The sequence below is a fragment of the Cottoperca gobio genome, chromosome 10, assembly GCF_900634415.1.
Source record: "Cottoperca gobio chromosome 10, fCotGob3.1, whole genome shotgun sequence".
Lineage (NCBI taxonomy): Eukaryota > Metazoa > Chordata > Actinopteri > Perciformes > Bovichtidae > Cottoperca > Cottoperca gobio.
This window is the reverse complement of record NC_041364.1, coordinates 2,464,588-2,489,856: the sequence shown is the minus strand read 5'-3', so window position 1 is coordinate 2,489,856 and position 25,269 is coordinate 2,464,588. Positions and strand designations below refer to the sequence as shown.

General features: G+C 43.2%; 1 protein-coding gene across 1 annotated transcript in view; it reads left to right on the top strand.

Moving 5' to 3' along the window:
• The window catches only part of fat4 (FAT atypical cadherin 4), a 98,641-nt gene that overhangs the window by 63,068 nt on the left and 10,304 nt on the right, over positions 1-25,269 (top strand). The window contains 7 exon segments of the mRNA XM_029441455.1: positions 10,154-10,334; positions 12,873-13,123; positions 13,363-17,712; positions 19,278-19,382; positions 19,772-20,079; positions 23,587-23,672; positions 25,014-25,193. Coding sequence (XP_029297315.1) covers positions 10,154-10,334; positions 12,873-13,123; positions 13,363-17,712; positions 19,278-19,382; positions 19,772-20,079; positions 23,587-23,672; positions 25,014-25,193 — 5,461 coding nt within the window.

Sequence of the window (25,269 nt, the reverse complement as noted above, 5' to 3'; positions counted from 1 at the left end):
ACGCATTGTTAAGATCGTCTTGCTTCATATACTCTTCAGAGGTTTGTGCCACATGGACAAAGTTGCCCAACATACTAATTAGGATTCGATCCCTTTTTGTACGCTACACAAGGAATCCATTTTTAGAACCCTGACAACAATTCCAAAATATTTAGACAGGACTTTTCAGTACAATGTTGGTGAGAGGCAGAAAGAAGGATTTGGGGTAGAATATCAAAAAATCAAAAACCCCATAATCATAGTACAGGCCAAATTACCCAGCAGCATTTTCTCACATTTTTGAGGCCTCGGCTGAGACGGTGGGGGGAAATAGTTCTCCCAGGCGCAATCTGGCAGGAAATGTTGAAGGTGTATGGTGCAGACATGTCTCCAAGTCCTCTGTCTACCATGACTCGTTTTCAACCACAGACATCCATCTTGACATGTTAACGTCTGCCTTTATCTTCCTGTACTGGCGTATTTGACTAGTTCTACTCCAAAACGCTGTGTAACAGAGAGAGAGAGAGAGAAAAACTCTAGAGGATTTATCACCCTTAAACTTCAGTCTGTAAAAGTATTATTATGTCAGACAGGGTCTTAAGCTATCTGGTTTAAAATAAAAAAAAGGGTTGTATTGTCATATTTTAGTACGTTATAACAGCCAAGTCAGAGAACTGCAGCAGCCACTGCGCCCAGCAAACACTTCATCATGTGCACAGGAGATAATTCTGTGTTTTAACACAAGTGCTCCGTGATTTATGATCAGACAAGTTCTCAGCTTTTTTTAAACTTGTGAATGAGTCATAGACTGACTTCCACGTATTCGGGGCAGCGCTGTGTGCCTGTGTATTGTGCTATTAGTGGTGCATCCTCCTGGGACATTTCAGTCATTTTAGTGGAGGTAAGTCATGGAGCAGAGCTTCAGGACCGTCTCTGCCTGCTGTGCTGATGGAAATCTGTCATGGAGTGGATGGAAACAAGAGAGCTCAGCGGGTGCTGGTTCCCATAATGAGTTCTGGCTCGGAAGAGCAGCCGAATTTGGCAAACGTCTGCCATTATTTGAAAATCTGTGTGCACAGGCCCGAAATGTGGCATCCACACAAGCTGCTTAAAGGTGTTTTACAAGGTGTCTTGTTGAGAGGAAACTTGGGATATTGTTGTGTTTTCTTTCTCTCTCTCTCTCTTCCTTGTTTATGGAACGTTGTTTACAGGGTTTTCTGAGTTAACAAGTGGTGCAGATAGCAGCAGGCTCATCGTAACGCCGGGCCAACATCTGGGATCAGCTGCAGGCAGATCAGATTAGTAAGCCACTGCTTAGCAACGCAAGTTCTGCCCCTGTGGAAGAATGTGAAACAAACACAGCAACATACTCAGTGTGTATGGGATTGCTTTAAACAGGCATCTGTGGCTGAAGAAAGTATATTTTTATGTCTCTGGCAGCTGGTAAAGTGTGTGTTTTTGCAGCCGATTAGCTATTAATGAGAACCAAAGAAAAGTGAAATAGCATTCTTTCCATTCTCTAAACAATTCTCCTCTTTGCAGTGTTGATACATTTAACGAGATTACATCATATGAAGAAACTTGGTTCACCTCTTTCTGTATAAACTGTAAATAAAGTTGCCAGAAGCTTTTTTTTATATCCGCGTCTTCTGATGATCAGCGTTGGAAAGCAGGAGGGACTGTTAGAGGTTGGGCTTATCTATAAGTTATTAATGATCAAATATTCTTCGATCCTCAATTAGATTTGTATTACTGTTGTGTTAATGTTTATATATATATATAGATTTATCTCTGCTATTTCTTTGAACTGATGATATTTTTGGTTTTAAGGATTTGGATTTGTTTCTCTTTTGTTTTAAATCAAAGATCAGGTTGATTGTGTTTAAATTGAGATTAAATGAAGGATATAAACTAGTTTGTGTGACAGTTTATTATGCACATGCTTGTGTTTTATGTCTGTTGCCTCTGAGTTCGTGTGACTCTGCGTGTGGTGGTGGTGGGAGCGTCCTCGGGGTGCATTGACATGCACTGTGTTTGGTCACATTTATTAAAGGGAAGGCACAGTAAATCCTTTGGCCTATGCCTATTATGGCGGATTCGGTCACATAGAAATCTCATGTCTTTCACATCCCTCCAGCACATTGCTCCATAGTGCCACGCTGTTTGTATATGGCCTTTTAGCTGGTGGGTGAGGGGAGGTTTTGGGGGGCTAAACGACCGCTTAGCAGATAAAGAATTTTAATGACCATTCCTACCTTAGAGCGGGATCTTTTATGCTCTTAAATGGCTCCCATGAATCCGGTGTATAAACCCCTCCAGTCTGCTTGAGTTGTTTTCCCCCTGACTTGATTAATTGAATAACGATCTTTCAATCTCCTGTCGTCAAGTTCTGAACAAGAACAACAAAGAAAATGTAGCCTTAGCATTCATCTCTGGGATATTAGACGAATGGGAACTTAGAGCAAATGAAGTCCTGTGCGAACACTGATAAGGTGGCGTTAGAACGTGGCCGGGGCATTGCTAGATCGCTGTCCAACGCTTGCCATAATAAATCTTTAATGGGGTCCTTTTCTGAAGGTTTCAGCCAGTCTGCAGTCTAGTGGCAACACAAGACTTAGCCAAATAAAATATCAGGTTCCTCAAATGAACTTTAACAGAGCAGTAACATTCTGGATTAGCTCTTAAAAAACTGAGCAGCAACAATGTGGTCTTGCAGCGGGTTTTTTTCCAATCGCCTGTTTTCTCTTTTCCACTGCCTGGTACACTTTAACAATAGCTCTATCTGAATGTTTGTGTAAATAGCTTTGGTAAGTAATCTTTTTTTCTGAAGGTGGTGTGGGTTGGATGATTAGCGTGGCCAGATCCACTTTTTAATGATGTTTTTCTGCTGTGCTTCTCTGAGGACCCTGGTGAGCACACCGAGTTCTCACAAAGCTGATTTTATCATAACTGGCTGTAGCTGTTCATGTCTTGCTTTCCTATTCAAATAACTTTCTGTATGTAATGTGTGCGTGTGTGTGTGTGTGAATGAGTTTGCATGCTTTCCCTCTTAACACTTTTCCAAAGTCATATTTCAGATTTATGTAGCCCACGTACGAACATTATAGAGTTGTATTACGAGAAGTTATACTGCCAGTATATGTTCTCCGCCCTGGTTATGATCTGCTGGTATAGCTGTGTCATCATAAAATGGAAAACAGTTCCAGAATGTTCCACATATGCACTGCTAAATAGGGATTTCCAAATATTCAACAACACAGCAAATAAAAGCACCATTGTAATAAAAAACACAAAAGGCACATCACTTCATTAAATTTCACCACAGGTCCTAAAATATGAGAAAAAGCAGCACTTTTTGTCTGTCGATATGCTTTTCTTGCCTGCCTGCAAACCGCCGAACCCTATCCATAACATATGGGGAAGAAATTATGCAAAAGCAGTCCGACGCGGCACTCCATAAATAACTGCAGAGCTGTATAACATTAGCTTTAATTTGACGAATGCCTCTGAGATTGGCGTATTATTAGAAATATTCTTTCCCCTTTATACTGAATAGCTGCTTTGAGTGTTCAGATATCCCTTTCACTCTCTCGCTTGTTAAGTGTGAGAAAACCTCTGTTTACTCTGTTATGTTTGGCAAACTGTGCATTGGGACAGCTCGCACCCTGCACTCAGCTCCGCCGAGGCCATTCATGGGTGCTGGACAGGGTCGCATTAAAAGAAGCTTTGTTGCAAAGCAACAGGTTCTCAGAGGCAGAAAAATGTCAATTTTGCCTTGATGCCGGCCAATTCTCTCCCCCCTGAGTAATGATGTGTTTTATTTACGCTCACCCTTAAGAGCACAATCTCTCTGCAGTCCATAAACCGTAATTAACCGTTTAGCCTTAAGCTTCAGGGTACAGATGGGCTGTCTCATAAATTTACACATTCATCCGTCTTCCCTAAGTCAACCTGTCCTGGACTTCCCACTTTAATGAATCCGGTTGTTTGGACATCCCAGCTTTATCCTTGTTTGTCTGTTTTTCGATAAAACATCAGTCAATCATATATTGAAGGAAGAGATTATCTCTTGTGCCAGCAGAGACACTCAAATGTGCTACTTAGCACGGCTTAGACTGAGCTTCTCAGGGCAACTCGCGGCCTTTCCCAGGAGGTGGGTGCTGCTGTTTCCTTCAAATCAACCCCCTGTGAGGCTCTCGCAGCAGTGTGCGCCATCATAGCAGCTGCAGCGTTAAAAAAACAGATCGCTTAATCGTCATTAACACATGTATTTGTACCCCCTCTGGTTCAGAAAGCATGGCCACCGCACCTTCATGGAGGTTAATGTGATTTGTCCGGTGGTAATGTACACTAATAAGGTGCTTAGACCCTGCCATATGTTTGTGCTAGACAATACTTTCTGGGTTGAGAGGCTTACAGAGAAAACTGTCTGTGGATCTTGAGGATGGAAGAGGAGGCAACAGATGGTCAGCTGGTGGAGTTTAGTCTCAGGGTTTTGAAAGCTTGTTATTTTGGACGCGACTTCTTCGAGGTTATTCTGGGTCCTCCAAACGTGATCCGCTCTGAAACAAACCATTTAGATCTGAGCTCAGATTCAAAAATGAAATATTAGCTGACAGAATTGAATGTCATTCCCATCGCCAGTTTAACAAGCACTTTAAGTTCTTTGGGATTATTGTGAAATATCAAACAGAGGGCTCTGTTTTGGTTGTCACTCCCCCAACTGTGTCACTCCCAGATCTGAAGGGAATGTGCTGCGTTTAATGAAATGGTAACGGTGTTTCAAGATTCAATTAAAGCGGGGAGGAATCCTCATGTGGCTCAAGCGCTTTGAGCTCCCCGACGGATTCAGTTGCTTTGTGTGAAATGAGGTGCACTGACGCCAGCGTCTTTCTACTTCATCCCACAGTGTAATGGCTGCTCAAAGGATAAAAAACAGTTATCTGAATACCATCAGTCTGATGTGTTCCCGTCACTGTCCCCGGTCTTGGAGACAGGGTTATCATCGGGACTTAGCTCGGACTTATTCTTTATGGTAACCATACCGCTTCAGAGCTCAGTGACTGCAGCACAGCTCTCTAGGGCAAAACCACCTCATGGAAACACGGTACCACAAGGTCCACTATTTTCTTTACTGATTGAGGGAGCATGCTTCTCTGGATCTAAACCCCATTTCCTCATGTGCAATAATAACCAAGATGAATTTGTATCAAATATACACACACGCACTCGTCTGGACTGCAAGCGATGAGTGGCATTTGTTTCTAAAACCATTTTCTAGCCACAGCGAAATTGCTCGTGTAAAAGAAAGTAGTTGAGCGACGATGTTGATAAGTTCTCGGAGTCAGGTAAATACAGATGATGTGAGGCTGTAATCACCAGGAGAACAGTGTCAGGTCACGGCGGTTTGCTTTCCTAAGTAACCTAAGATTAACCCCTGAGATGAGATGAGATTATGGCACAATCTTCAGACGGAGGTGAGGGAGTGCCTTGATTACCTTAACCGTGTTGGCCGACATGTGATCTACACATTAGAAGTGTTTAACGGTTATAAGAGTGCAAACATGAGTTTCTCACGCTAGCTCACTGCTGTCGAACATGCTCAAGCATTGACCTGGATATGTTTTTGAATCTCATTCGGTGATCTCTTTAATGAATTGCGTATCTTTTAGTGAAGAATCACCTGCACGGCTTTGTTTTAACGGAGTCGAATGACGTTGGTGCTGCACCTTAAAATGTCAGCCTTATGAGGAGTGTCCAAATGTACAAAACTACTGTAGAAAGAAAAAGAATTGAGGGTCTGGGGACAGGATTCGCCAATGGAAAAATACTTTTCTCACCACAGTGCATGGCAGCCACCGGCAGGCAGCTGACTTCCTACTGCAAATTTCCACCAGCTCTTTCCATCGCAAAATGAAGTAATTTGTCGTACAGCGGTGGGCCAGATTGTGCTTTGCCAGATTGAGCATATTTCCTCGCCATATCCAAACCACCCCCCCCCCCCCCCCTCCCCCACTTACTCGGCTTGAGCCACCCTGCACCAGATGACACCTCGGCTGCAGTCGTCTGAATCATTGACCCTGACACTCTTTCCTGGGCTTTGCCAGATTCCAGTAAAGTTTGGAGGAGATGCTGGCATTTCTCAGCGCTCTTGGAGAGCATTCCTCTCCTGTTGAGTCAATCTCCCCCCAAAAAGAAGGAAGAAGGGGATGGAGGTTACTTTCTACATAATAAAAAGTGTTCTGGGTTTGTTTATCTCACTGTTACCAGTACGTTACGGAAATTTAAGAATCGGAAACAGACGTCATACTCGGCTGCGATGTTGACCCCGTTATTTAGCAGCCGCCGTCTTATGATTCTTAAGAATGTCTCACCATCAACATAACTATTTGAAACAACTGTCATTTACATACATTTGCATACCTACCAAGATATAGTGTTCCCTTGATGACTAAATCTGTCAGCCCACGCGATGTAACAAGATAGATCTGAACTATTTACACATTGGACAGCAGGTTTTGGGGAAACAGCTGCCAGGGGTTATGTGATATCAGTAAGCCCCAGGAGGCTAAGAAGGCACGTCCTGAGGCTGCACAGAGGCACATGATGCCGTAAGAAGTGATACACTAAGAAAGATGTGAAAAATGCCCCGTTTGAACCAACGCCTGTCTACGACGCCGGGGTCAGCGCAGGTTCAGGGTCACACAGAGGAGCGTCAGGGGGCTTTGGGAGTATTTGAGAGCAATTTAGGTCTTCACTAAGGGGGAGGGTGGGTTGGGGCGGGGGGTGGGGGGTAGTCTTTGCTCTATGCTTACTAAGGATTAGCTGGGGTAACAGTGTCCTTTGCCTTAGAGTCCCTGATGCGCTTGGTGACAGACGCAATGCAGGTCAAAGGTCACGCAAGTGGTGGTAGCGGAGGAGGTTGTTCATTCCCCCGAGGCAGTAAACAGGTTGTGATATCACATCCTGTGCAAAAGTGAAACGCCTGGAAGGAGGGCAACGCGCGCACACATGCACTCACGCACACGCACACGCACACACACACACACACTGGGCTAACCTTGTAGCTTGGCCTGCTTCCGCTCTTAGTGGGGTTTATAACAATGCTATTGAAATGCAACAACCACACTCTGACTGTGTAACAGAAGGCAGTTTGAGTCCAGAAAAATATACTGCAGCTGGAGCTAAATGGCTTTTGTAAAGCCATTTAGCTCCCAGAGCCACTTATCAGCCCGGCAGCACCGGCCCGCACAGAATATCTTTGATCAACAACATTCTTAGTGTGTCGCTGACTGTCAAACACACTTTGCTTGGCAGCAGCAGCTCCGCGCCGGTTAATTTAAAGCGATACAGACACTTTGCTGACTTGGATCGCTCCTCAATTAAGAGGATCAGCTGAGGAGGAACCAGAGCTGCTCTAATCTGTTGCCATGGCAACCCCCTGAATGATGACTCATGTCAATCCAATCACGTTGCGCACTTGTGACACCGCAGACTCAAGCGTCGGTGGATTAGACAGCCGCAATCAAGTATGATGTTGGTTAAGTAATCCTGCTACGTCTGAGCCACATGTTGTGGATGTTTGATTGCATAATATCCCTCTGATGATTCAGGTAGCATTACTGGATGCTACCTAAAAAAAACAATTTACATTTTCGGCTGGGATTGTGTTTCCTCTGCTCTTAATACTTTGCATTCGACACCAGATTATTCGTCAGCTGTCACCTGCATAAATAGCCAATGATTTTGGATTATTTTGTTTATAAGCAGTATTCCCTTCATCACAAATATTTGTAAAGGTGGAAATACATAATCGCCTAAAGATTCAACATTGCCTATATTTGGTTATAAACAGGAATTTCAAAAAGGGTCAGTTAAGTCTTCGCTGGAACTGCAGAGGACATGACTCATGTTGGTAATGACTCACTAAAGATTAGTGTTGAATGGTTTCTGGGCCTCTTTTGGGATAGAAATTGTTTACTGTTACCTCTGTTTGTGTCATTTATTTTGCTCCTGGAATTCAGCTGTGTTTATCCTGAATGCGCATGTTAGCCACTTCTGTTCTGACCAGAAAACTTGGATGCATGACAAGCCTAGGGTCGAATGTCTGTTTATTATCATAAAGCCAGGCAGTGAAGTGATGTTACAGTAAACTATCTCAAATCTCATTTTGTGAGGAATCCCCTGCCCTCCTGAAAGAAGCTGCGGTGGTCTCCGAAACCCAGAACAATGCTCAAATTTGTTGATCTTCCTAAGGAAATTATCCTCTCTGCCCACAGGGAGGTCGCTGTTTAGTGTCAGCGATTTAACAGCAGCCACAGAGCTTGAAGGGAATTTCATTTCTTTCTCAAGGAACCTCCAGTTGGTTGGACACTGTGTTCCTCAGTATTTTATTGGTACCAACCAAAATATGTCTTCATCATGACGAGTCATAGCGTCACGAAAGTTAGTAGGATTCATCCTGTGGGGACGATGGATGTATGTACCAAAGTTCATAGCAATCCCTCCAATAAGAGTTGAGAGATTATGTCTGAAACAAGGTGTTGGACTGGCAGACGTTGCCATCCATAGATGCCTTTAGCTCGGCTAAAATACCTAATATCTAAACCTAGTACCTGGACAATAAGTCTCCATGTGTCTACAAGCAAAGTAGTTCTGGACGATGCTCATGATCCTTTTTCCCTTTACCATCTTTAGGTGACAGTATGACAGAAAGCTATCATTTCATCAGCGGTGCTCATGTGTCGTCCCAGGAGGCTGCTGAGGGGAAGATAATTCATCTCACTTCCAAACAAGAAGAATTGGCACAAACTGTAATGAGCGTGTTGCATTCATTATATCAAATGTATTAAATCCGCGCTGGCTGAGCAACAGAGCCAAAGTGTCCCTCAAGTTTTCTTTTCTGACCCTCCACCCTTCAACACCCTCTTTTCTCAGATTCCTTATGTTTTGATTCTGCACAGCTCGGCATTAAGGGAGAATTTTGATGGCCACCATCCAAGTGTTTTTTATTATCTCTTATTAATCCAGGCCCCCACGGTACGCAAGTTCAAGCATCTGATGTTTTCCACAGCTGAGTACACACAGGCACAGAAGACACAAGCTTGGGATTGAGCATGTTTTTATTTGGGTGTATTATATTTGACACATTCACATAGATTCCTGAAGAGAGCTGCAGGAGGGAACAACTACAAATTAGAGGTGGGAAAAGTGCCTGATGCAGCTTGCAGATCTCAGCTTTTCTCAATCCTCAGGTGCTGTCTTTCCTTATAAACAATGTAAACTTATGCAAATCTTTAAGAGCTCAAAATACCTCCAAGCCTTTAAAGATGTCCCCAAATCCCATATTGTGACTTTCAGTAACAACGGTGAACTTTTGTTTATGTTTGGAATATATATGAGGCAGTGCAGCGTGCCATTTCAGGATGGATTATAAAGGCCAGCTCAAGCAGATGTCTGAATCTTTTTTCTCTTCAGGTTTTTCTGCATTGTGGCTCATTTTCATCTGCTATTGATTTAAATCCATCCCCCGGGGCAAGCAAGCACCGTTTTGTCACCCGCTCTGGGAGAAAACGGTTGGATTTTTTGCTGAAAATAGCACTTCTCCTCGCTCAAATTCCACAGACTAACTCGCTCAGTGGCATGCACCTTAAAATAGATACCTCGCTGTGGAAATTAAATCTATGAGTGTCCAAGACCCCAGGAAGGGCGCCTGAAGGATTTGGTTTCAGAGACATTGAGCCCTTTTGATGTGTTCTGCGCTGTGTTGATGTGGCAGGAGGGCCGATGGAAACCCAAAACTGCGGCCAGAGAAATTTGCTTGCATTAAATGCAGTAGGAATATTGTGGCTGAAGCCTCACAGGAGAATGAATTGGTTCAGTGTGGATCTCGCTGCAAATGACAAGTCATATACAATAAATCACCATATGTCTGAAGTCTAAGTGAGTTTTAATGGTGCCCACATGTTTTACGCTTCACCAGCTTGCTGTGCCACAAAGATGAGTTCTTAATTAATAGAAAGTTCTCCATGTTCAGGTCTGTCATGTGAATGGAAAGTGCAATGACTTCTGGCCATTAAGGCAGATTGTCCTTCACTTCCTGTTACTGTGTTCACTGCAGGAAAAGCAAACTGCTATTGTCACTGATTTATTCCTTTTTTTCCTTCATCTCCAGGTAATCCGTCTCTGAGCGGGACGGGGACGGTGACAGTTCTGGTGGACGACGTGAACGATAACGTTCCTGTTTTCACCTCCTCCACCTTCCACACCACCATCATGGAGAACGCTCCGACAGGGGCGGATGTGCTGTTGGTCAACAGCTCCGATGCAGATGTGGGCGTCAATGGCGTTATAAGGTATCAGGCCTTTGCACTTTCTGATCATTATTATTACTTCTAGGGACCTTTTGTGCTATACTATAGGGAACTAACAGTCTAAATGTTCTTAATTAGAAGGATTTTCCTCCTTATTCTTTTGAAAACATTTGACCTTCAAAATAAAATATCTCTTTGTTGTCTCTTTCCATTGACCTGGTCACATTGTCTTTGGAATATTCAGTTTTTATACTTTCATCAGATACTTGAGACAGAAATGTGTAACTACATGTGACAAATTTTCCCAGCCGAGCTCAAACTGGGGACACTGGGGTGCACGACCGCCTCGGCCTCTGCTGCGCTGTCAAGCATCTTTAATCTAGTTATTCTGATCATTCAAGGTGCAAAATCACCGTTTGCAAGGGACTACTTTAAAAGGGGGGCTCATAATGAAATAATTACCAAGACAAATACAAAAAACATGTTATTTCCTGGACAGACAAAGCTAAACATTTCTCTTTTCATTTCATGAAGAACAAGAAGACAATCATACACAAATGACAAATTGCAGAAATGACCTCATAGTTTGATTAGTTTTTTCCAGCGACTCCTGAAGGAAACAGTTGATCATTTGTTCTGACAGTTTCAAATGTTACTTTATTAGACAGATTAACGCAGGAATAAAGTATTTTGTGTGCATGAGACTAATGAAACCATTTTTTACAATCCAGAGGAAATCTATGTAATTTCAGCAACTACCGTTAGTAAAGAGGTTGGCTTTACTTTCCTTTGATTCCCTGGTGTGAAAATACCCGTTCAGGCCATACAGGACTGGGTTTTGGCTTTCCTCACTGCTTCAGTGAAAGGTTTTACCTCATCACCAGCTTTGTGAAATTCCAGGCCGATGTTGCAATTGTTGACAGGAGTTTAAGAGCAGAGTGTAGAGTTTTAGTTAACACCCAAAGTCATTGTTTGAGCCGCGATTCTCAAGCTGGACGACAGCTTTTACACACTCACAGCCCTCTCCACGGGGGAGCTTGTATAAGCCTCTGGCCTGTCTCTCTCAAGCCGGACACTGACTCAAGTCCGACCCCTCCTCTCTTCTCAGTAACCCCACTGGGTGCACATTGGGGGTACCGCAGTGCGCTCCAGTTTCCCAAAACATGGTAATGAGGATGTTAATTGCCTATGACAGTATGAGTTGTGCCCATCAGGGGTTCCAGGGGGTTCGAGGCCCTTAACGGAGACCAAAACGCGTAACCTTCAGTTATTAGTTTTGATTCTCACAGCATATTAAAGTCCCAAACCTGGACTTGTCTCTGGACAGGGGTTCAGAGCTGTGGACAGTTTATGTTGTTGATGATGTCCAAATAAGCTTTATATCCTCTCTGTTTTCACACGTGGTTCTGTAATTTGTCGTCCCATCTCTGGAGGGGGATGCTTTATCAAGAAGCCTTTTCAAAATATGCACTGGTGTGTACATGTATTTGTCAGTTTACATTTACGTCTGGGTCTTTCTGGTGAAACATGATATTAGTTTGAAAGCCTAAAACTGTGGCCCCTCAGTCCTGAAGAGTTATGTGGTGTTCTGCATGCATGAACTTTCTGTTTTTTATTTGTATTGTTTGTGATGTTTTTTTATAGCTATTCAAATTTTAATTTTTTTCATTTTAGAAATATCACGTTCCACAATAAAATTTAATAAAATGTAATAAGATAAATTCACTAAAGGATCCTGGAGTTGTCCAACCAGCCTGGACCACAGTGGCTCTCTGTGAGCAGTGAAGCAGAAAACAGTGGCTGCGTTTGATAGAATCTGAAGCTGGATGCTTCAATCAGTTAACTAGCTGCTCTGATGTCAAGCCAGGACAATGTGGTGACCATTATTGGGCATATTTTTCTATTAAATGTGCTTTTGTGAAGCTTGAAACAGTGCCCTCTATAGACCGCATTACTGATCAAGAGCCTTCAGTCACTGGCCGTGCAGCAGACAATATGTAGAAACAATTTCAGGAGAATGTCTTATGTAACACCTGGCGGTCAGTATTTATATTAGAAACACCTGTAATAACACAATTACCTCACTGTAACATAAGATGTGCTCATGATGCAGAAAAAAGTAGCTCAACAGCCAGTGAGAAGTAATTATGAGAATTTTGAAGGACTGAAATAGTGATTATGTGTAATTTTATACTTTTTAGTGTCCATTCACAATGTAATAACTTTTTGGAAACACCAAAATCATATAAATATATGCAGGTGCAGTAAAAGAAAGTCACCTTTTCTTTTTTTTGCTTTCTCATAAGCAGTTTTCTGCTTCTGGTTAGAGCTGGTCAAAGTTTTCACAAATATAAATTGAGCTTTCCATTGGCAAAGACAGAAAACATTGAATTAGACGAATGGAAGGGAGGAGCAAAAATAGTCAAAAGTGAAATCTACATCTAATCAGTATGTTTTTGTTGATTCAGGATATTCATCAGAAATTACTCACATAATTGAATTCAATCAGTTATCTTGCCTAACCTCATCAAATCCACTAAGCTTTCACTGAAACTTGTCCTACTTTTATTTTTCCTACAGCTACAGCCTGACCGGAGGACATGGCCAGTTCTCCATCAACCCGGCTACAGGACAGATTATCACCAGCTCCCTGCTGGATCGAGAAGACAGAGCCAATTACCAGCTGCTGGTTGTGGCAACAGATGGAGGGCAGCCCCAGGGCTTGTCCAGCTCCGCCACCGTGTCGGTGACGGTGGCTGACATCAACGATAACCCTCCTCGCTTCCACCACCACCCGTATGTCACCCATATTCCTGCCTCGACTGCAGCAGGTCAGTACATGAATATTTAACTTTAGTCTCAAACTAATTTAACACATTACCTATTGAAATAAGGCTTTATGATATCGGGAAAGTATTGTTAAAGCTCCCTGTTTTCTTATCTTCTTTCATTTCAAATTATATAGACTCTCAACATACGATTCTCCATGATATGATTATATGGTGTATGCATTGTAAGCGTCTTTAAAATAAAAACTAGTTATCACACAATAACTTGTTTATGTCTTTAGGGTCCCTGGTCTTTGCTGTTACTGTCACTGACGAGGACTCAGGTTCCAACGCACAGCTGCACTACTCCCTTATCGGGCGCAACTCTGAGAAGTTCAAGATCGACCCCGTCAGAGGTGCCATCACTGCCAATGAGAAGCTAACTGGAAGCACCGAAGTTACCCTTACAGTTCGGGTAAAAGACGGCGGAGCTAACCCCAAAATGGACACGACCACTGTGACTGTCCGTTTTGTTACCGGAGGAAACTTCCCTGTCATCAAACTCAAGGAGCGTTCATTCACGTTCCCTGAGAGCCAGACGACCAACCACGTTGTTACAACAGTGACCGGGTCCTCTATGAGGGGTGGACCTTTGTCTTATTACATCGCCAGCGGCAACCTGGATAATGCCTTTCATATTGATCAACTATCAGGCGAGTTGTCTATCAGACATCCACTAGATTATGAACACATCCAGAAGTATGTTCTCTGGGTTGAGGCCAGAGATCAGGGCTTCCCACCTTATTCCTCTTATGAGAAAGTGGAAATAACAGTGCTGGATGTGAATGACAATCACCCAGTGTTTGATAAAGACCCCTTCCATGCTGAGATTCTGGAGAACCTTTCACCTCAGAGAGTGCTGATAGTCTCTGCTATCGATCTGGACAGCGGGCCTAATGGACAGCTTGAATATGCTATAATTGACGGCAACAAGGAGAACAGTTTCAGCATTAATAGAGCAACTGGTGAAATACGAACCACCAGACCACTGGACCGGGAGAAGGTGGCTCAGTATGCCTTGAAAGTCAAAGCCACTGACCGGGGGTTGCCACCCAAAAACACAGCGGTCAAAGTGTTAATCAACGTACTGGATGTGAATGACAATGCTCCTAGGTTTTCTAAAATCTTCAGTGCTACAGTGGCTGAAAATGCCCCAGTGGGTTACACTGTCACCAGAGTCACCACCACAGATGAGGACGCTGGTTCAAATGCCATTAGCCGTTATTCAATTACAGACACCAGCCTTCCATTCAATATAAATCCAAACACAGGAGACATAACAATAAGTAGGCCACTCAATAGAGAAGACACAGGTCATTATATTGTTAAAGTGTCTGCCCATGACTCTGGCTGGACAGTAAGCACAGATGTCACTATATTTATTACGGATATTAACGATAATGCCCCCAGATTTAGTCGTCCCTCATACTATCTGGACTACCCTGAGCTCACTGAGGTGGGCTCCCTGGTCACACAGGTGTCCGCCACAGATCCTGATGAGGGGTTCAACGGCAAAATCTTCTATTTCATTCGGTCCCAGTCGGAGTTTTTCAGAATTAACGCCAGCTCTGGAGAGATATTTGTGAAGCAGCAGTTGAAATATCAGAATTCGACAGGGGCTAGTAGTATAAATATAAATCGTCACAGCTTCATTGTCACAGCCTCAGACCGAGCAGTCAAGCCTCTGATGAGTGAGACGACAGTAATTGTAAACATTGTAGACAGCAATGATAATCCCCCTGAGTTTGATTTACCTAGCTACTTTACTCCTGTCACTAAAAGTGTCAAGGTTGGCACGAGACTGATTAGGGTTGTAGCTCATGACAAAAAAGACTTTGGCATTAATTCTGTGGTTGAGTACTTAATAACAGGAGGAAACAGCTCTAGTAAATTCAAACTCGATAAAACAAGTGGATGGATTACTGTTGCTTCCTCCCTTACATCTGATATGAATAAAATGTTCCTCATTGATATCACAGCGAGTGACAGAGGAAATCCTCCTTTGTCGTCGCGTACCTCAATGCGAATTGCCGTCACAGAGGAAAACCACCACACACCTGAGTTCTCACAAAGCCAAATCTCAGCTTCTGTACCTGAAAGCCTTGTTGTGGGAACGGCAATAAGGACCCTGTCTGCCAGAGACAAAGACAAAGAAATGAATGGCCTTATCACATACAATATTACTTCAGGCAACGACAACGGTCTGTTTTCACTTAATAGTAAAACTGGAGTTTTAACCCTAGCGCTCCCTCTGGACTTTGAAGAGAAGCAACACCATGAGCTCAGAGTTTCAGCCACTGATGGTGGTTGGATTGCAAAAACAAGCTATGTCTCTGTCACAGTGCATGTGACTGATGTGAACGACAACCCTCCTGTGTTTGATCCTGAGGAGTACTTCCCAATTGTACAGGAGAATGTTCCTAGTGGCACCACTGTGGTCAAAATGAACGGCACAGACCGCGATTCGGGAGCTAACGCAGTCATGGCTTATGTGATACAGTCATCAGACAGTGACCTCTTTGTTATTGACCCCAACACGGGCACCATCACCACCCAGGGCTTCTTGGATTACGAGGCTAAGCAGGTCTACCATTTAACAGTAAAGGCCTTCAATGTTCCAGACGAAGAGCGCTGCAGCTTCGCCAATGTAAACATTCAACTAAAGGGAGCCAATGAATACGTACCCCGCTTTGTCTCAAAACAGTACTACTTTGAAATCTCTGAAGCTGCTCCAAAAGGCACAGTGGTCGGGGAAGTGTTCGCCAGTGATCGAGACCAAGGAGATGATGGAGTGGTTTACTACCTCATTTTTGGGAAGAGCAGAAAGAAAGGCTTTGGCATCAACAAGAAAACAGGCCAGATTTATGTCACAGGTATTCTAGACCGTGAGAAAGATGAAAAGATTTCACTGAAGGTGTTAGCAAAGAACACAGGAAGCATCCGTGGGGCAGATATTGACGAAGTGTTTGTGAACATCACCATTCTTGATGCCAACGATCCTCCTGTTTTTACCCAAGAACTATATGATGTACAGGTTAGCGAAGGTCTCTCACCTGGAGGTCTGGTTACCTTTGTGAGTGCTGAGGACTCAGACTCTGTCCCAAGCTGGAGCAGATTTTCATACTCCATTGCTCCTGAATTTGATAAAAATGTTTTCACTATCAACCCAAAGACTGGCCAAGTGTCTGTGGCTGCAGAGCTAGACAGAGAAACAACTCCTGTGTATAATCTAACAGTTCTTGCTGTGGATACTGGCACACCTCCTGCAACCGGAAGCACCATAGTGATTGTAAACCTAGAAGATATCAATGATAACGGTCCAACTTTGACAACCGCCTATGCTGAGGTAATGGAGAATCAGAGAGCTGGCATTGCAGTTGCAACGTTAACAGCATCTGACGCAGATCTACCGCCAAACCAAGGCCCTTTCCTATTCAGCCTTCTCAGTTCTGGCTCTGCCAACAGCTACTTCAGTCTTAGTCCAGCTGGAGTGTTAACCACCAGTCGGGAGGTCGACAGGGAACAGATTAGTGACTTCTACCTCTCTGTTGTGATCAAGGACTCTGGTGTGCCTCAAATGTCCTCCACAGGAACAATTCACATCAAAATCAACGATCAGAATGACAATCCTTCAGAGCCGAGGTCTGTGGAAATCTTTGTCCACTACTATGGGAATATGTTTCCAGGGGGTTCTTTGGGAGATGTCAAACCCCAAGACCCTGACATTCAGGATAGGTTCCACTGCTCCCTTATTCCCCCATCCTCAGGTCTGTTTACTATCCCAACTGGAACATGCAACCTCAACTCTAAAGGCCGCTCAACAGATGGAACTTTTGAACTAACCGTCCGTAGCAGTGATGGTGTCCACGGGTCAGTCAGCAATACAGCCCGTGTCCTCTTCATGGGTTTCACAAATACCACAGTGGACAACAGCATACTAATTCGACTCAACTCTCAAGGAGTCAAAAGCTTCCTCACCAACCACTACCTCAGCTTCCTACGTATTGCCAACTCTCAGCTTGCAGGCCTAGGCACCGGAGTGCTGCTTTATGGAGCATTTGAACTCAACAATCAAACTTTCCTAATGGCAGCTGTGAAACGAGGCCACGGACAATATGTCAACCCCAGTGGTGTGGCTACATTCTTCCAGAGTATCAAAGACATTTTATATAGACAGAGTGGGGTGCAAATAGATGCGGTGGACCATGATCCATGCACACGTAACCCGTGCCAGAATGGAGGCAGCTGCAAGAGGCGTCTCAGTGTCGGGCCTGATATGAAGACAGAAGAAAGTGTCCCAGTGATCCTTGTTTCCAACCACCCGCTGCAGCCCTATGCCTGCAGCTGCAGGCCAGGATACACAGGAACTCTGTGTGAGACAGACATAAACGAGTGCCAGCCATCACCCTGCCACAATGGCGGCACCTGCCACAATCTGGTGGGGGGTTTCTCCTGCACCTGTCCTGAAGGTTTCACCGGGATGGCCTGTGAGAGGGATGTCAATGAATGCCTTTCCAATCCCTGCAAGAACGGGGCGCTGTGCCAGAACTTCCCAGGCGGATTCAACTGCCTCTGTAAATCCGGCTTTGCAGGTACTATACACGCAGGAGTCACATTTTACGTCTGCCTACACAGTCACTCATGTTAGGCTTGGGAAAAAAAACATGTGGGGACACACATATGCACACATTGACACTCACTCACACACATGGCTTAGGGTCCAAGGAAAATATTTGCTTCTGAATGTTTCCAAGAGGTGTTGTAGCCATAGCGGTCAAGCATGGCTGCCAAAAACAGTTTGTTTTTTGGATTACGAGTTGGGGGGTATCAGCTGTGATGCATATCAGCCTGCCATGTTTGCTTTAATAAAAAGGATGATGCGAGGCTGACCCTAGTCATGACTTGAGTGTAGACTCCAAACACAGTTCACCAGTATCACATTTCATTGTTTGCCTTCATGTGCTTACAGCTATGACCACACACAGATACACTCCTAATCTAACTGTACACAGATGGATTTTTTAATCAAGGATTTCTCATTTGGCTCAGTTTTGAGTTGTATGATAAATGAGCAGCTTTATAAAAGATCCAATCAGGCCTTTTCGTTTGGAAATGTAATGGATACACTATGTTATTACCCTTGATAAAAATGGGAGTGGATTTTAAGTGGAATTACTTAGAACAGTCATTTGAATCCTGCATGTTGTCCTGCCGCTGACTGCAGCATCTGAAAGACATTTTCAAAGCTGGCCGGAGCAGGCCATTTGCCTCGAGTCAAGTCATTACTGTCCCATTTTATTATGACGATAAAAAATGACAACAAATCTCTTAGGTTTCATCAAGATAAATGACCCTCATGAAGAAATGCACCTATTGACTTACAGTAGTTTGCATGGCCTCATAGTGAACTCTCAACTTCCTGTTTTCCCCGTCTGGTTTTTGGCAGTGGAATCAATCTCCATTAAGCAACTTGTCTCAGGATTTACAGCCTAAAGTATATTTGCAGAAGGTCTTTGTTAATGTTTTTGCATTTTGCCATATCTGGATCATTTATTGTCTAGCCCCATTTATTTTTTAATTATCATGTCACATTCCTTATCATGCTGTTAAACCTTTCAATTCATTTACATGTTTGCCTATATACGTGACAGTGATTCATGTACATTGCAACTGTCTTTCTGCACTGCAAAAAAAAAAAACAGCCTTATCCAAAAGTAATTAGAGTTTGAAATCTGATTATTCTTAGTGAGAATAATCTGCCAATTGAGTGAGATCATTTAGTTTTTCCGATGAAAGTTTAAAGATGTTTTGGATCAAATGATGTCATCTTGGACAAGTGATTTTTATTCTACAATAGCATCACTTGTGTCCAAAGTTTAGAATGAGTAAAACTTCACTAAAACAGATGAAATTACATCTTCTTATTGTGTATTTTATGGTTGTTTGGACAGAAATTGGATTTTAAGACTCTCTACAACTTTAAAGTGATTTGTTGGAGCCCAGATTTTGTATCTTTTGCAGTGCATTTCTCAGCTGTGAGGTGATGAAAGGCCTGCATGACTTGGCCTGTGGGGAAAGTGAACTGTGTTCCCCTCAGGGTTTTCCTGTGTTGTCTGCCACCCCATCCATTTTAATTTGTGTTGTTCTGTGAACCCAGGCAAAACGTGTGATTCCATCATCAATCACTGTGAGTGTAACCCATGTTTTAATGGCGGGTCCTGTCAGAATCGGGTGGATGGATATTACTGTCATTGTCCATTTGGTAAGTAATAGTAGTTAACTTTTTAGGGTGTTAGCGAGCCCTGGTGAGCAAAATGTTTCAGACGTTCAATCTCCCTAAAGAAAAGAAAGTCATGCTATAAATAATCCACAATTTAAAAGTGGACACTGTCATTTCATTTTGTGTCTCCATTTGTCATGATTTTAATTGCTTTTGTCATCATAAGCCTCAAATTTGGGCAAAATTAAGAACTTTTTTAAATAATGCAAGATCATAATCTTCCGACAGCATTAATATCTGCTACTACTAAATACAGAACTATTGCTCGATAAAGATTCTGTTTTATCTGTAGATATTTTTATCACGGCAAAACCGTGAATCATTCATTGGCTTCCTCTCTGATTCCTCTTTTGGCCTGTTTTTGTCCTCAGGGGTTTTCGGCAAACACTGTGAACTTAACAGCTATGGCTTTGAGGAGCTCTCCTACATGGAGTTTCCGTCTCTGGATCCCAACAATAACTACATATATATCAAGTTTGCTACCCTGAAGAGCAACGCGCTGCTTATGTACAACCACGATAACCAGACCGGAGACAAGGCGGAGTTCCTGGCTCTGGAGATCTTCGAGGGACGGATGCGATTCTCCTTTAACTTGGGAAGTGGAACCTATAAACTGATGACCATGATGAAAGTTTCGGATGGGCAGTTCCACACAGTCATTGCCAGGAGAGCTGGAATGGTAAGAACGTCTATTTTTATCATAGTTTTTCATCATGCATTCTTAAAAACTTTTAATTTAGTGTCTTAATAGTTCGTATGTGTTGCCATAAGAACACATGGTATGGACTTACAACGTGTGCTGCACTATCAATAGCATTTACGTCCTGGGCTTTTATGGCTGAAACCTGCATCCAAATTTGGCCTTATATTCTTTTTTGCACCATCAGATGATAATTAAACTCCCCCCAAACCACGGGTAGCTCAGCTTATGGTTTTCATGGTTTGTAATTATATTTTATTGCTCGTTGTGATTTACAATACTAGGATCCAAAATGGCCCTGAAGGTTGAAACTCTGTCTCCTGTGCTCTGAATGAGAGGCTTCTCGTTGCCAGCAATGCAGTGGCAAGGAAAGGAGGGGAAAAAATCCAACAAGGCCCTGTCAAAGCTTCTATAATGTAGCTCTCCTGCTGGACTTCAAATCTGTCATTTCCCACCATGCACCGAGAGTTTCATAGGAAGCTGGTAAAATCGTTAAATTGTCAGTTTGGAGATGGTGCAGAGTGACGGGATGGAAAGGAGTACAGCACACATGTGGGATTCTGTCTGCCCTATAGATAAAATGCAGAGGTGGTCATGTAAGGGCTTCTTGAAGAATGAGACAGAAATGTGAGGATGTCGTACCTCAAGTGCCAGCTCCCTCAGGCGGTGTAAAGTGAACCTGATCACTGTGTTTGCACAAGGTGCTGTGGGTCATTTCGTTGGTCAGGCTTGAGTCTGTTCTCAGTTCCTGAATTCTTCGCCAATGTCAAAAGCAGACAGAAACCACAGACACGGTCATGCACCGCTTCATCCTGAAGGCTCCAAGTAATCAGAGGGAGCAGAAAGTTCACAGATACTGTTACAGTTGTAATTATAATCATCGTCCAAAGAATTGTCAAACGCAATAAATGACAAACAGTTTTCCTCGGCACAGTGAGTTTTCACAGAGCAGCAGGGTCAGACAAACGTAGCAGTTTGGCAAAGTATCAAATAATAAATGAGTTTATATGTAGACTGATGTAAAAGTCGTTTGACATTATCACTGGTTTTAATGTGGAGTTTTAAACCTGTATTTATTGATTTAATGTTTCTTGGCCATGAACTTGGCAGCAGTGCAACAAGCTGTAAACACGACATCGATCACATCACAGAAGTTGATAGGATTTTGCCAATTTACACATCCAGCCGACATGGATATCATCATCATTCATTTGAGTCATGCTGAATGAATGTAAGTCCAATATCCACTCTTTTTTGCAAGGAGAGCAGTGAGAGTCGAGCTCAGAACAGTGAAGTTCTAAAACCGAAACAAGGAGCTGAAAAACACTAAAACGCTCAATGGTGCTGGTGGTAAATGAAAGTTACATTCACCTTTTTTAAAATGCTTTATTTATAGAAATGATTTCCATTTATCAGACAAGACATTGACATGAACTATCATCTCAAGGTACAAATAAATACAAAAAGATAAGAAATACTGTAAAAAAATCATTCTGTGCACCTTTAATGTTTTGTGGTGGCAGTACAAGTCTCAACATCTACTCAACTATCTGCACGGCTGGATACCACAGGGGACAGCAGGAGGATAATAAAATGAAATTTAGGTGAAATGAGATTAATGACAATTAGTGTCCCAGTAACAGCGACCATGTGACAGTAACTGACTGTTTGGAAAGATCACAGATGAGAACATCCAAGCAAGAGCTCACAGCAAGTTCATTTTAAATCAGGGTAGAAACAAACAACAAAATCTTTTCGAGGTTTGCAAATGTAGTTTGACAGATTTGGACTGCAGCTGATTAGCACCTGCAGCTAATCATCAAGCTTTTGATTAGCTGAATTATGTTTCCCAGAAACAAGCGGAGAACAAATGCGTGAAAGCAGTTACTCAGTGCCCGCACCACAACAGAGAACAATGCTATGGTCCCTCCAAATATTAGTCATGGGGGAATCAATGATCTCCAGCGACGCTTTCTTCACATTTCAAAAACACACTCCTCATCTTTTCCTGTTACATTCGGCAATAATTTCCAATTCCCAATGTTCTCTCCACCACACTGTGACACACTTGACAGTGAGTGCAGTGTATTTAAATCATGGCCGGAGTGCCTTTGATCACAGGAAGACACATTAATAACATGTTCTTGTGGTTTTGACGTTCTTTATGGTGATTCAGAGTCACAAAAGTGTTTGAGACAAATGAGTCTGGTTGTTCTGTCGCAGCGTCCGCGTGTGTTTTACTCTTCTGTGTACGTGTCAATGTGTCTGACTCAAGTGTGACTCAAGTGTACTGTGAGTGAGAGTGTGTGTGTGTGTGTGTGTGTGTGTGTGTGTGCGCTTGGTGGGATCGTGCTCTCATGGATGATTTGTGTCGGAGATCCGGGCCGGTGTGGTCCATGTTTACTTAAGATCCAGGAGAGGTGGAGCGTGATTGCTCCGGTTTTTCAACACTTTCACACTTTTTTCCTGACATTTTCCTCAGCAGCCCATTTCTTTTCTTCCTAGTAGGGTCGTTCCCTCTCCGAGCACAGAGGGAGCAGGAGAACAACCCACATCTGGACAAAAGCTTTAGTACCATTAACGGGAAATGGGAAATGTTTTTGCTGTAATGTATGGCATTTTCTTTATGCCACTCTCCCATCAACCACTGTGATGAATTGATGAAAAATAATTGGCCTACATGCCATTTTGGTGGGCAAAGCTCAACAGGACTTAGTTACACAAATAATTGTCGCGGTCGAAGTAACCCTCAGTGGGTTGAACCAGAACCCCGGAGTTATGTTGTCGTGCAAAAGAAGATCTGGGAAAAACATGGCTTCAGTCCTGAAGATGTGCACACAATAAAATATATGTCGACCGGCTATCATGTTGCAAACTCCATGCGTTTCAGGGTTTTTAAATCGTGTCCTCATTTGCTGTCAAAACTTCAAAAAATAAGCCTTAACACGCATATGTGGCGTAAAACAAACAATATCCTGTGGCTTAACACACGCATTGTCGTCTTTCCTTTGATCTTTCACAATGTTTTAAGGAATATGTCAACATTTTGGGGAATACCTATTTGCTTTCTGGCGGAGAGTTCCGTAAGAAGATTGATACCACGCTTAATACGAAGCTACCACCACCAGCTAGCTTAGCTTAGCACAAAGACTGGGCGCAGGGGGAAACAGCTAGCATGGCTCTGTCGCATGTATCATTCCTTTAAAAAACTTTTATTAATTAAGTAATTAGGATTGAAAGCCAAATTAGCTGAGCGACATCTGGAGAAGAACCGGGACAGTGACACACTCACTCCCACATGACACTTATTATAAAGAGGGAGAAACAGAGAGACTGCAACCAACTATGTGAGCCACAGTCTACCAGAAATAGTTTTTAAAAATAGAGTCTGAAGTGAGGAATAATGGAGTGAGGCAGTGGTACTTCACAGCTGTTAGTCTCACGCGTGACATTCATGTATGTGTGTGTGTTTCTCTCATTACGTAGGCTGCATCTCTGACTGTGGACCTGTGTGGTGATGACCAGGAACCAGGCTACTGTGCTGTGAGCAATGTGGCCGTACACACTGACTGGTAAGAAATTCACACACATACACACACACATGCAGTACACAGATGTTCAGTCTCTATAATCCAAATGTATACATTAAAAGAGTGTTGACAGTTTTGAGTCCAAAGCTTGGAAAACTCAATGCATAATAAAATGTTCCACGTCTGGCAAAATACTGGAAAGAATTACAGAACCGACAGCTTTTCTGCACCTGGTGTGAACATATCAGCTGGATTCTTTCCAGTTGTTGTTTTACTTTACCCCATATCGTAGCCGGAGATACTATCTACAGAAGAGTATTAGTGCCAGGCATACGGGGAAACAGAGAGGAGGAATGTTGACAATAAAGTTGAAATACCTTCTCCCTTGTTTCGTAACATTTTTACAATTTAATGCCCCTTACAAGATCTTATATCCAATCTGATGTGTTTCCTTATTTTTGTTACTGCCTTACTGTCAAGGGCTAATAAACAAGTAACATGCAATGTTCATACATGTTTGTGCCCTGTCATCTTTTGTAAATATGCAATATATAATGTAAACCTTCAATAAATAAATGGACAACCACTGGCTTTACAAACAGTTCTGAGACGCCAGGAGCGAACACATGACACTGTAAATGTGTTTTTGTGTGTATGTATGGGAGTGTGCGTGTTTGTGTTGGTGAGAGACAGATACAGAGAGACAGAGAGAGAAGGAGACAGATACAGAGAGACAGATACAGAGAGAGAGATACAGAGAGAGAGAGAGAAGGAGACAGATACAGAGAGAGAGATACAGAGAGACAGATACAGAGAGACAGATACAGAGAGAGAGAGAGAGAGAAGGAGACAGATACAGAGAGACAGATACAGAGAGAGAGATACAGAGAGACAGATACAGAGAGACAGATACAGAGAGACAGATACAGAGAGAGAGAGAGAAGGAGACAGATACAGAGAGAGAGATACAGAGAGACAGATACAGAGAGACAGATACAGAGAGAGAGAGAGAGAAGGAGACAGATACAGAGAGACAGATACAGAGAGACAGATACAGAGAGACAGATACAGAGAGAGAGATACAGAGAGACAGATACAGAGAGAGAGAGAGAAGGAGACAGATACAGAGAGACAGATACAGAGAGACAGATACAGAGAGACAGATACAGAGAGAGAGACAGATAAAAAGGCCACATAAGGTCTCAGGACTATGTTGTTATGAAACTCGCTGATCCGCAGTGTCTTCCTGTGTGTGTGTGTGTGTGTGTGTGTGTGTGTGTACTTGAATGCATTGCATTTGTAAGCTTTTAGATTTCTGTGCATTTGTACTTTGGTGTCTGTGTGTATTTAAGCGGTTGTGTTCCTCTGTTCATGTGTGTGCAGGATCCTGGACGTGCAGCCCAACCGGCTCTCAGTTGGAGGCGTCAGGTCAATAGAACCCGTCCTTCATCGGCGAGGTCAGGTCGCCACCCACGACTTTGTCGGCTGCATCATGGAGTTCGCCGTCAACGGCCGCCCGCTGGAGCCCAGTCAGGCGCTGGCATCGCGTGGCATCCTTGACAGGTCTGCATACCCCAACCCTGCCTCCCCCCGACTCCCGCTTTCACCCTCTCTCCAGCATCTCCCTCTTCTTCCCATC